The 13,543-nt window shown below is 42.0% G+C and overlaps 1 protein-coding gene across 1 annotated transcript; it reads left to right on the top strand.

Moving 5' to 3' along the window:
• LOC109845458 (3-ketoacyl-CoA synthase 6-like) lies at positions 12,071-13,366 on the top strand. Its single transcript, XM_020414706.1, has one exon. It carries the CDS (start codon positions 12,150-12,152, stop codon positions 13,281-13,283), a length of 1,134 nt encoding a protein of 377 aa, XP_020270295.1. The 5' UTR covers positions 12,071-12,149; the 3' UTR covers positions 13,284-13,366.

Raw genomic sequence — 13,543 nt, 5'->3', positions numbered from 1 at the left:
ATATTAAAAAAAGATTAGCAACAATATTAAAGCTTGGACCGTTAACTCAAGGAGGTTAAACCTTAAATCAAGAGCACCAAGCTCTGATACCAATTGAAAGTACCCTAAGGGGGGGGGGTGAATAGGGTTATTGCTAATCTTATTAGATATTAATGCCGATTAAAAGTTATTAACAAATATATCCTAACAATCTTGATATTCAATTTGATATATGCAGGGATATATGAACAAGAGTAAATAAACACAAGTGATAGTGCGCAAAAGACAAACGCAAACACAAGATATGATCATGGAGTTCGGTCCCCATGACCTACGTCTCCGTTCCTCACCTCGAGGAGATCTTCACTATCACAATCGGATTTTTTATGCTCACCCGAATAACGTTTACACCTCACAATACGGTTTTCTAGTTTACTAAAAATTTTACAACTTACACACTTGCAAATACACTTCACACCCTCTAAGTGTTGGCCTAGCCCGTGTCACTTTCCTCAAGTGTTCAGAATTATCACCTCTCACTAGGCTTTACTATCGAACCCACTCCTCTTGGAACCGTCTCCGTCTCTCACCACACACTTCTCTCGGTGTACAAGTGTAATACAATGTGCAACTTACAATAAAGCTCAATTATAATAAAATGTTCTCTAACTGGATGAGAACTCAATGTAAGCTCAATCTGACAAATCACAAACCCACAACCCAATATATGATGTATGAAATCCTACAATCTCAAAATAGGGTGTGTGTGATAAAATGAGTGTAAATAAAACCTAACTCAATTAGCAAACTAGCAAATAATAATAATATGAAAATCAATAATAAATTGCTAGAGAAAGGAGTTAGAAAAACTTCTCTATAAACACAATAGAGGATGAAGAAGATTGAGGATGTAATCCTCAATTGAAAGAGCAAGCCACATCTTTGTAAACTCAAACTTAAACACTCTTTTAAACACTTTTAAACTCTTGTTAAAACCCTCTTGAATGGTTGTTCTGATGAGAACAATAGGGTTTTATATAGGAAGAAAAACCAAGGCATAAAACCCAATGAAAACCAGCAAAAATGTTAAAATACTCAAGGCTGGAAAAATAGCCATTTTAGCTTATCAGTCGACTGACGAAAATTATCAGTCAACTGATGAGCTGACCATTGTAGGTGTCAGACAGCTCACCATTCGACTGACTGTCTTTATCAGTCGATTGATGGATCATTAGTCGACTGGTCAGTAGACCAAAACAGAACAGAAACTTTTGAAGATTACAGACACATTCTTCAGTCGACTAATCAGTCGACTGATGTCATCAGTCGACTAATCAGTCGATTGATAACAGGTTATCAGCTTGAAACGATTTTTGAATATGAGTTTTGAGGCTCTATTAAAAATAGTAAATAAATTCCAAAAAATGTAAAAATTTGAGAAAAGTTTATAATCATGAATATGAACATGTTGGAAAAGGAAATTTTCAAATTACTCTTATCATTTATGAAAACTCAGAAATATTCAAAAGTGCTAAAATACATGTTTTTCAAATATGTTGTTTTTGCCATTTTAGCTCAAATCAAGTTCTGAAAAACTTGTGTAATCTTTTTATGGACATAATAAAAGATGTTAACATAGTTTGTATAGTCCAAAACATATTTGAATATATTTTGCATAAAAACACCTATTTTTATGAAAATTCACAAATATAATGTGTGTGTGTATTTGAGCTTATAGAATTAACACACATTATATAATCCTATACTAAGTAAACCGAAAAAGAATCTTTTGAAGCTTGGACTTGTATTGATTGACTTGATATGCATAGCTTCAATATATCTTGTTTAGCTCAATTTTCTGTATATACTAAACAACACAAAACAAAATACTAAAAACAATATTAGTTGTAAATTGTTTGTAAAATCATTATCAAAACAAGAGGACCCAACATTACACAGGAGACCCTTCGGGTATATTGTGATACCATGTCGACTATCTATTTGGTAAAGAACCAGGTTTATCATGCACGCACGAAGCATATTGATGTCAGATTCCACTTTGTTCGTGACATATTGAATGATGGAGACGTCATATTGGAGAAGATCTATACGAAGGACAACCATGCAGATATGTTGACCAAAGTTGTTTTAGGTGTGAAATTTGATCATTGTTTGAAGCTATTGAACATTTTTCAGTATTGAGGGTCTTTGGAGGCTATTTGGGTGAACTACGTTCGGCTTGATTCCTTAGGCAAGAGGATACGTATGCAGTCTTGTTTGATGCAGCCGGTTGGATTTGTTGGTTTTGATGGGGGGGAGAGATTGTTTGAGCTCTTGTTTAGATTCCCAACTTGATGTGGATTAAGTCTGTTAAAATGGGTTGTTTTCACTTTGTCCTGGACGCAACAAGTGAGACATTTGGATATTTTGGTGTCAGCTCAGTTTTGGTAGAAACGTTCGCTGAGGTGGAGAATTGAAGAAATGGCAAGCACAACGACGAAGACCACAGGAAAAATAGCAGGAGACATTCTCACAGTTTCGCGGTCGACCACGGATGACGCGGCGGTCGACCGCAAACATGCACACGACTACGAAAAGTCTCTGGACTTTTTGCAGTCGACCATGATGGATTCAGCGGTCGATCGGTCAAACCCTGTTAGGGTTTTTAGTCTCGGTCGTTAGATCCGGTCGACCGCGTGTGGTTCTGCGGTCGACCGCGATACGAGTTTGCAATTGAGTTTGGTTTTCTGACCCGTTTCATTCTGAATTGATATATAATCTTAATCCTAATTAATTAGGGTTAAGTAAAAGCGTTTTGAGCAGTCTTTGAGAGGGGATTGCTGCATCTAATTATGGGAGAGTTGTGAGAGATCTAGAGGCTTTGTTTTAGGGTTTATTTGGTGAGATTTGTAACCCTATTTGTATTCTCTTGATTTCTAATAGTAAGAACTCATCCCTCCTTGCCCCGTGGACGTAGGCAACTTGCCAAACCACGTAAAATTTGTTTGTCTTGTTGTGGTATTGTGTTCGTCTTATTGATTGTGATTTATCTCATTCTTGTTCATGTAGTTTCGAGCTTCCGCCATGCACAACAAGTCATGTGATGATGATTTAGATCCTCTTCAGTATCAAAAAGTAGTGGAGGGAACGCATAATCACTGTGGAGAAATCAGGAAAAGAATCAGAAAAACCAGAAAAACTGGCATAAGTCGACTCATGCACTGTGCACGAGTCGACTTACGATCTGCAGCCGAATTGTGATTTTAGCCTCTGTCAAGTCGACTTAGCATGACTGTTAAGTCGACTTATGGCAAGTCGACTTAACAGTCTGTTAAGTCGACTTATGAAGTGTTCTCCAGTTGTTGATTTTCTCTCTGTCAAGTCGACTTGTGAGCTCTGTTAAGTCGACTTACGAAGGGTTTTTTGCATACGTAGGTTTCCTATTTGCAGTCTGATTGGGGTTTTGTTTTGGTATAAATAGGGAAACGATTTGTGAGGTTAAAATATCAGAGATTGAGGAATCTTTTGAGCATTGTGAGAGGGAGATATTGTGAGCAAGGTGAGATCTTTGGTTGAGGGTTAGTTTGAGAGAATTTGTGTGATTGTAACCCTTTGTACTCTCCTTGATTTAGTGAAATCTCCCCATCCTCTCCCCGTGGACGTAGGCAAATTGCCGAACCACGTATATCTCTGTGTTTGGATTGATTTGGCTTTATTGGGTTTTGGATTTGTGCAAGAGTTTGGCTTTCTTCTACTCGTGATCACAGGTTCGTTGTGAGTTCGTGCAAGGCTTCCGCAAAGGCGCGCGACAAGTGGTATCAGAGCCCAGGTTCAGATCTAGGGTTTTGGATTAGGTGGAGGAAGATTCAGTTTGAAGCTTGGTTCTTGGAGTTCTAGGCTTTAGTGGAGTTAGGGTTTGAAGTTGCCGTTGAAGATCTCGCTTTCCTCGTGTGGTTAGGAGTTCTATTTGGAATCCAATCTAGGGTTCAGTTGGGTAATTTCTTATTCTTTCAAAGTTTGGATCTTTCTCTACAATTTGGAAGTTGTGATTATGGGTGAAGTAATTGGTGAAAGCAGCAAGATGACAGGCACAGTTCAAGTGGGTTTTCAGAACACTAAGATTAGTGTTGTGAAATATGACGGCAAGATCAATTTTGGTTTGTGGATGAGCGACGTACAGGATGCGCTCAATGCTCAAAATCTGGAGGAGACCATCATGGTCGATGTGAGGCCACCTAAGTATGAAGAAGCGATATGGGAAAAGATGAATCGAAATGCTTGCGGGGTGATCAGGTCCTGTTTGGAACAGGAGCTGAAATACGATGTGATTGGGGTGACGTCTGCGATGAAGATGTGGGAAATTCTCAACAATAAGTACCTTACGAAGAGTGTTGAGAACCGGTTGCACTTGCTGCGAAGGTTATTCAGATTCCAGATGTCCAGAGGTACCTCGCTTGCGGCTCATGTGAACAACTACACTAAGTTGTTGTCGGACTTGGCGAACGTGGATGAGAAGATCACAGATGAGTACAAGGCTATTATTCTTTTGGGCTCCTTACCGGATGAGGAGTATGATACCTTCGTGCTTACGTTGCTGAACGGGAGATCTTCTATCACTTATAGTGAAGTGACTAACGCATTGACGAACTATGATTTGAGGAGGAAGGATAAGGAGACTTCCCGCGCTAGTACTTCAGGAGAGGCCTTGTCGGCGAGAGGTAGAAGCTCATATCAGAAAGGTGGAAACAGAGGGAGGTCAAAGTCAAGAGGTCGTCACCAGCTTGGAAAGAATCAATGTGCATTCTGCAAGGAGCAGGGACATTGGAAAAGAGATTGCCCGAAAGTCAAAGAAAAGGAGAATAGCAAGAATAAGGGCCCGAAGGCCAATGAGGTGAATGTTGCGAAAGGCGATGATTCCGATGATTCGAGCTTTTCTCTTTTGATTACTCCGGAGGTGAACCATTTGGATGCATCGGAGTGGATGCTTGATTCTGGCGCTACTTATCATGTGACTCCTAGGCGAGATTGGTTCTCATCATTTGAGAGACTCGATGGGGGTGTTGTGGTCATGGGAAATGATCAATCCTGTGGCGTTCGTGGGATAGGTACTGTGAGGATTCGGATGCACGATGGAGTAGTCCGTGAGCTGAAGGAGGTGAGATTCGTTCCTCAACTTAAGAAGAATCTTATCTCAGTGGGGGCTTTGGAGGCGAAGGGATTCAGGGTGACCTTTGAGGATGCTGTAGCAAAGGTTACTAAGGGATCTTTGGTGGTGATGAAGGGAGTCCGAAATCATAATTTATATTATCTGAAGGGGAGCACCGAGATTGGCCAGGTTGCTTCGGCGATTTCAGAGGCGGACATGAGCAGACTTTGGCACTACAGGCTAGGGCATACAGGTGAAAAGTCACTGCAGGCATTGTGCAAGCAGGGGCTTTTGAAGGGAGCCAAGAGTGGTAAAGTAGAATTCTGTGAGCACTGTGTACTTGGCAAGAAGACGAAGGTGAAGTTCGGGACGGCCATTCATAGGACGAGGGGCATCTTGGACTACGTGCACACAGATGTTTGGGGTCCCACTAAGACGGCATCACTTGGTGGTCGACATTGGTTCGTCACGTTCGTTGATGACTATTCTAGGCGATGTTGGGTGTACACCATGAAGCATAAGAGTGAAGTCCTAGATTTGTTTGTGGAGTGGAAGAAGAGATTGGAACTGCAGACTGGGAGAAAGATCAAGACGTTGCGATCCGACAACGGCGGCGAGTATACCTCAGACCCCTTTCTGCAGCTATGTCGAGACGAGGGCATAGAGAGGCACTTCACAGTTAGTCATACACCGCAGCAGAATGGGGTGGCAGAGAGATTGAATCGGTCTTTGCTGGAGAAGATTCGATGTTTATTGGCGCATAGTGGTTTGGAGAAGATCTTTTGGGCTGAGGCACTTTCTTATGCGAGCCACCTCATTAACAGGCTGCCTTCATCTGCGATTGAGGGGAAGACCCCTATGGAGATGTGGTCGGGAGAGACAGCACATGACTATGACCAGCTTAAGGTATTTGGTTGCCCTGCATATTATCATGTTAGAACTGATAAGTTGGAACCTCGAGCTAGGAAGGCCATATTTGTAGGATTCAAGCGTGGTGTCAAGGGATACAAGCTTTGGGATCCAGTTGATAAGAAGATTGTGCTGAGTAGGGACGTCACATTCGATGAGGCTTCTATCTTGAAGCTTCCCAGCTCTCATCAGGTGGAGAGCAACCCGACAGAGGAGATTTCGCAGGTGGTGGAGATTGATGCAGCTCCACAGAGTCCAGATAGTGCAGTATCCATGAGAGTGCCGACTGAGGTGACGCCAGGCGAGCACGACGGTGATGCGGAGGATACGGGTACTCATGAGCAGGATCAGGGACCGACGGCTCAGGTTCAGGATTCTATTGCGGCACGGAGACAGAGGAGAGACATACGGGTGCCAGCACGGTATGCCGACACAGTTGCATATGCACTTCCGGTGGAGAGTATCGATGAGATGGTGCCTACTACATTCAGAGAGGCCGAGCAGAGTTCGGAGGCTGATTCGTGGCAGGTGGCTATGCAGGAGGAGATGGAGTCTCTTCACAAGAACGATACATGGGAGCTTGTAGAGCTTCCAAAGGGGCGGAAGGCGATTGGGTGCAAGTGGGTGTACACGAAGAAGGAGGGCATTGAGGGCACTCCAGTGAGGTTCAAGGCTAGGTTGGTTGCGAAGGGCTATGCACAGGAGGAAGGTATTGATTACAATGAGGTTTTCTCTCCGGTGGTGAAGCATTCGTCGATTCGGATTTTGCTAGCTTTGGTGGCACAGTATGGATTGGAGTTAGATCAGTTGGATGTGAAGACAGCATTTCTTCATGGTGATCTTGATGAAGAAATATATATGACTCAGCCATTGGGATTCCGAGCTGCAGGGAAAGATAAGTTGGTTTGCAGGCTAAAGAAATCGCTATACGGTTTGAAGCAGTCTCCTCGACAGTGGTATAGGCGATTTGATGGTTTTATGCTTGGTCATTCGTACACTCGGAGCCAGTTTGATCCTTGCGTGTATTTTCGCAAGTTGAGAGGAGGTGCGTACATTTATTTGTTGCTTTATGTCGATGACATGTTGGTTGCTTCTAGTTCCAGGTCAGCTATAGATGAGTTGAAAGTTCAGCTTTCGAATGAGTTTGAGATGAAGGACTTGGGCGAGGCGAAGCGCATTTTAGGGATGGAGATCGGCAGAGATAAGAAGAAGGGCAGGATTTGTTTGACACAGGTGGCTTATTTGAAGAAGGTTCTACAGCGATTCCATGTTAGCATGGATACGAAGCCAGTTTGTGTACCGTTGGGAGCCCATTTGAAGCTTTCAGCTGGCCTTTCACCGAAGTCAGTTGAAGACCGTGAGTTGATGACGAAGACTCCATATGCGAGCGCAGTTGGGAGCTTGATGTACGCGATGGTATGTACGAGGCCGGATTTGTCACAGGCAGTGAGCATGGTGTCGAGATACATGCACGATCCAGGAGTGGGTCATTGGGACGCCGTGAGATGGATTTTGAGGTACATTAGAGGTACGCTCAATGTTGGTTTGGTTTATGAGCGGGACACTACAGGTGGGCAGCTATGCATTGGCTATGTTGATTCGGATTATGCCGGGGATTTGGATAAGCGCCGGTCTACTACGGGGTATGTGTTCACTTTGACCCGTGCGCCGGTGTGTTGGAGATGCACCTTACAGTCTACGGTGGCTTTGTCTACGACGGAGGCAGAGTATATGGCGGTTACGGAGGCTGTGAAGGAGGCTATTTGGCTTCGAGGACTTTTGGAAGAACTTGGTATATCGCAGCGATCCGTCACTATTCATTGCGATAGCATGAGTGCTATATATTTGGCGAAGAATCAGGTTTTTCATGCGAGGACGAAGCACATTGACGTTCGTTATCACTTCGTTCGGGATGTTCTTGAAGATGGCGATGTGGAAATTGTGAAAGTCCACACGAAGGATAATCCGGCAGATATGCTCACTAAGGTGGTTCCGAGCAACAAGTTTGATCATTGTCGAAACTTGTTGCACATTCGTAATTGTTGAGGCCGTTGGCGGCCATTTGGATGAACTACGGGCGGCTTGATCCCTTGGGAGAGGGGGTACGTAGGCAACCGCATTGGTGCAGCCGAGTTTAGAGAGACGACACATTGGTGCTCATGTTGGTGTCGGCTCAGTGTTGGGAACACTTCGCCGAGGTGGAGAATTGTGAAAACGGCGAAGGAATTGTGAAAAACGTGAAGAATAACTCAAAACAAACAGTCTGTTAAGTCGACTTATGAAGTGTTCTCCAGTTGTTGATTTTCTCTCTGTCAAGTCGACTTGTGAGCTCTGTTAAGTCAACTTACGACGGGTTTTTTGCATACGTAGGTTTCCTATTTGCAGTCTGATTGGGGTTTTGTTTTGGTATAAATAGGGAAACGATTTGTGAGGATTTTAGATCAGAGATTGAGGAATCTTTTGAGCATTGTGAGAGGGAGATATTGTGAGCAAGGTGAGATCTTTGGTTGAGGGTTAGTTTGAGAGAATTTGTGTGATTGTAACCCTTTGTACTCTCCTTGATTTAGTGAAATCTCCCCATCCTCTCCCCGTGGACGTAGGCAAATTGCCGAACCACGTATATCTCTTTGTTTGGATTGATTTGGCTTTATTGGGTTTTGGATTTGTGCAAGAGTTTGGCTTTCTTCTACTCGTGATCACAGGTTCGTTGTGAGTTCGTGCAAGGCTTCCGCAAAGGCGCGCGACAATCACAACTATTAATTATCGAGTCAGGGGTTGTGATTTTTTATTTGAGTGCAAATTAAGAATTAGTGCAATACATTAGGGTATGGTGAATGTTAAATTTAGATTATATCATAACATTCTACTAGATAATCAATAGTTGAGATTAAAAATAATGGTCTCTCTACTAAATTTTTTTTATAGTGGAGAGGATCCAAATGTATGTGATGGGATTCAGATCCTCTCCACTATCAAAAAATTAATAGAGGGACCACCACATAACATAATCACAACCATTAATTATTGAGTCGGTGGTTGTAATTTTTTTCTTGAGCGCAAATTAGAAATGAGTGCAATACATCGGGATGTGGTGCTTGTTAAATTTATATTGTATCATAACTACCTACTAAATAATCAATAGTGAAGATTAAAAGTAGTGGTCTCTCTACTACTTTTTTTATAGTGGAGATGATTCAAATTCATGTGATGGGATTCAGATCCTCTCCACTATCAAAAAGTAGTCGAGCAACCACTATATAATCACAACTATAATTATCGAGTTGGTGGTTGTGATTTTTTCTTTGAGTTCCAATTAAGAATGAGCACAGAACACTAGGGTATGGCGAGTGTCAAATTTAAATTATACCATAATCGCCAATAATCAATGATTGAGATTAAAGGTAATGGTCTATCCACTACTTTTTTTTATAGGGGAAATGATCTAAATTCATGTGATGAGATTCAGATTCTTTCCACTATCAAAAAAACAGTGAAGAGACCATATATAATCACAATCATTAATTATGGGTCGATGGTTGTGATTGTGACACTCCACTCATTAAATTAAACAGGTCAGATTCAGTTAAGAGTAGCTATAGCTATCGTTGAAAATTGAAATTGAAATTGAAGAAATTGGTCGGCTTGTCGTCAGTCCAGTTCTTCACCCTAAAACGAAGTTATGTGTCGACGTTGAACTGCATTTTTCCATAAAAAGGAGCAGCTGGGCTCTGGGCCCAAACACAACTGCAATATTTATGGTCTCTACTCGATCGTGCTTGGCTATAAATAGAGCGTATTACGTCAAGCTAGAAAGTAAACCTATATATCGAATGATGGAAATATTTATTAATCCATGTGCTTAAAAAAACGTTTAAATAATCAATTCACACCCGGATGTTGTACTCCCCGGTAGGGGTGGGCAAAAACCGAAAAAGACCGGTTCAACCGAAAAAACCGTCCGAAAAAACGGACCGGTTAACTGAACCGAATTAAATGGATGAGAAGAAGTCTCTAAACCGTCCGAACCGAATTAAATCGGTTTGGATCCGGTTTGAACCCCTGAACCGTCCAAAAAAAACCAACCCGAATTTTGTTGGGCGGTTTAAAGACTAAACTTATACCTCAAAACTTTTCCTGTTATCATCCAATAAATTCAAACGGCGTAAGGAGCAATTTCAAGCAATGAGTACAACAATATCACAGAAAAATATCCTTGAGAACTAAGTAAAGATTCAAATCAATCAGAAAATTTGTTATGCACATGATGCACTTACAAAAGATGCATATGCTACATTATATGAACAATATCATACAAAACATCACTCCCCCGTGTAATTAAATAAACTTAAACTTTAGTTAAAAAATTTTACAGAAAAGATCTTGAGAATTAAATAAGATTCAAATCAATCACAAAATGTGTTATGTACATGATACATACAAGAGATAAGTATGTTGTATTATATGAACAACATCTTTAAAACATCAGTTCTCTGCGTAATTATATCAACATAAAACTTTATTCTAAAGATGATAACCAGTCTAAGAAAACTTTGTTGGCGAGTTCAGGAACCTCATCATGAGGACAATGCCCAGCTTACAAATTCACAACAGAAGTCTTTGGATAGAACTCTTTGCAAATTCAAAACCGAAACCAAACCGAACCGAACTGAATTTCGGTTGGGCCGAATATTCTGATGAAGGGGAAAAAATCTGGATCTGGATGAGAGTTTTGAGCATCCGAAAAATTCGGATTGGATGTGGATTGGACATAAAACCGAACCGAACCGAATATGCCCAGCCCTACTCCCGGCACATTAAAATAAGGATGTACTTCGCAATCCATCAGACCAGCCCTATTCTAAATTAGTTATTAAAAAAAAAGATAATACTGGCGCATCCTTTTGCCAAATTAAGAAAGAGCTTCTAAAATTAGATCAGGTTCAATCTTAATCCATTTCTAAAAAGTTTTCAAACACATTATAACTATTTGCCTTAAAGTTGCTATAGATAAGATATACAATACAAGTTTAGCATATATCCTCATGGAGTTTATCACATGGTTATTTAAACCTTTGCAGTTCAATTGTATATTTGCCCAATTCTTTAATACGGTTTGCTTAATCCTTTATGTTGAGAAAAAAAAATTCATCACTTAAATTCAAAATTAAAACATTTTACTCCTTACTTGAAGTCGGTGCTTTAAATTTTTTTTTTGAAAAGAAAAAAGAGCCTAATTAAGGTAGCAAGAAACTAATAATGGCATTCAAGAAAGGAGAGTTTGGTTCAAGTATGAGATGTGAATGCGGGAGAGGGAGGCGATTGGGAAATGGGGGATGAGAAGGGATGATGTACAGAAGAGAATAGGCTGTACCATGAGAAATGAGTTGGTGGAATATGAAAGAATTAAGTAAGAATCATGTTTAGATTTTTTTTTTTAAATTAGATACATTTGAAGACAATTTAATTATAAGACAAGAGCATGATTTTTTCAACTCTAGGGTCTGGAGGCAATTTTTTTCATATAGAAAATGTCGATAAATTAGTTTTGATTTTCACATAGGAAATATATGTTACAGGTAAACTTGCATTCCTTAAATATATATTGCTACTGTTAAGTATAGAGTATTGGGAGAAGTTGATCATAATCTTCGTTAATATTAGTGGACGTAATGTTTATATACAAGTGAAAAGGAAGCTTCCAAGCAACGTAAAACTAAAATATAAGCCTATTTATTTTTTGTCGAATTTTTTTTTTTAAAAAAGCGCGCCTATAAATACTCATCAACCTCTTCGATACAATACACCTCCAATCTCTCAATCTCATCCCACCATTAGCCATGGCCAAGTACCAAAACCTCAAATACTTGATCATCAACCTCATAATTACCTTCTTCATAGTACAACCAAGGATGGACTCCCTCATCAAACACCTCTCTCTCAACCTATCCAAAACCCTAACCCTCCTCTCCTCCATCCTCTCCTCCTCCCTCCTCCCTCTCACCCTCTTCGCTTGCCACCGCTTGTCTACCTTCCACCCGCCGCGCCATGGCCTACCTTTGTTGACTTCACCTGTTATCGTCCCTCCGATTCATTTCGCTTCCCCTTCAACAAGTTTATGTACCACACTCACAATATCCCCTCCTTCCAGCCTTCCAGCATCGAATTCCAACGCAAGATCCTCCAGCGCTCTGGCCTCGGTGACGACACCGCCCTCCCCGCCTCCCACCACGTCATCCCCTTTCGGCCTACGATGGCTGCCTCCCGCGCCGAGTCCGAGCTTGTCATATTCTCGATGCTCGACTCTCTATTCGAGAAAACACGGCTCCGACCCAAGGCCATCGACATATTGGTTGTCAACTGCAGCCTGTTTTCGCCTACGCCGTCCCTGACGGCTATGATCGTTAACAAGTACAAGATGAGGAGTGACATTCGAAGCTACAATTTAGGCGGGATGGGCTGCAGCGCGGGTCTGATATCCATCGACCTCGCCGCAGCGCAGCTCCATGCGCACAAAAACTCGACGGCTCTTGTTGTTACCACGGAGATTATAACAGAGCACTGGTACACCGGGAACAACCGGTCGATGCTCCTCGCCAACTGCCTCTTCCGGATGGGCGGCGCCGCGATTCTCCTCTCAAACAAGCGATCAGACTCTGGCCGCGCGAAATATGAGCTTGTCCACGTCGTCCGGACCAACCACGCTGCCAACGACGAGGCCTACCGCTGTGTCTACCAGGAAGAGGATGGTGAGGGCAACATTGGAGTTTCGCTCTCGAAAAACCTGACGGCCATCGCGGGCGCCGCCCTCAAGGAAAACATAACCACTATAGCTCCCCTAGTCCTCCCCCTGTCCGAACTCTTGAGATGGGCATTAGGGTACATCATGAAGAAGCGGTACATGCCGGATTTTCGAAAGGCCTTTGAGCATTTCTGCATACACGCCGGAGGGAGGGCGGTGATCGAGGAGCTGTCGAAGAAGCTGAAACTAACGGAGGAGCAGGTGGAGCCGTCGAGGATGACGCTGCACCGGTTTGGGAACACGTCGTCGTCGTCGCCTTGGTATGAGCTGAGCTATGTTGAGGCCAAAGGGAGGATGAAGAAGGGGGATAGAGTTTGGCAAATTGGGCTTGGGAGCGGGTTTAAATGCAACAGCACAGTCTGGAAGTGTAAGAGGGCTGTGAACATGGGAGGGGATAATCCTTGGGCTGATTGCATTGAGAAGTATCCGGTGAAAGTGCAGGAACATTGAGGGGCATAGCCAGGGTTAATAATTTATGCATGATTTAAGGATGTATGCAAATTAAGATTTGAATAAACGAGATATTTGTTAAATTTTATGTTTGGTTTCACGGAATTGTTGTATTTATCTAGAATTATCATATATATATTCTGGATGCTAAAGCAAATTAACTTCTACGTAGTGATTGAATACATATGTATATAAGCTTGTTAGTTATGCATGATAGATGTGCATGAAAATTGTGTAATAATGTTGTTGTTGTTAAAGGC

Source organism: Asparagus officinalis, chromosome 6 (assembly GCF_001876935.1).
Source record: "Asparagus officinalis chromosome 6, Aspof.V1, whole genome shotgun sequence".
Classification (NCBI taxonomy): domain Eukaryota; kingdom Viridiplantae; phylum Streptophyta; class Magnoliopsida; order Asparagales; family Asparagaceae; genus Asparagus; species Asparagus officinalis.
The sequence above is the reverse complement of the archived record's forward strand: the minus strand, read 5'-3'. Positions and strand labels throughout refer to the sequence as shown.

Bases quoted from the DNA above. Each gene is read 5' to 3' on its own strand.
- LOC109845458 (XM_020414706.1), top strand. From the start codon at position 12,150: ATGTACCACACTCACAATATCCCCTCCTTCCAGCCTTCCAGCATCGAA.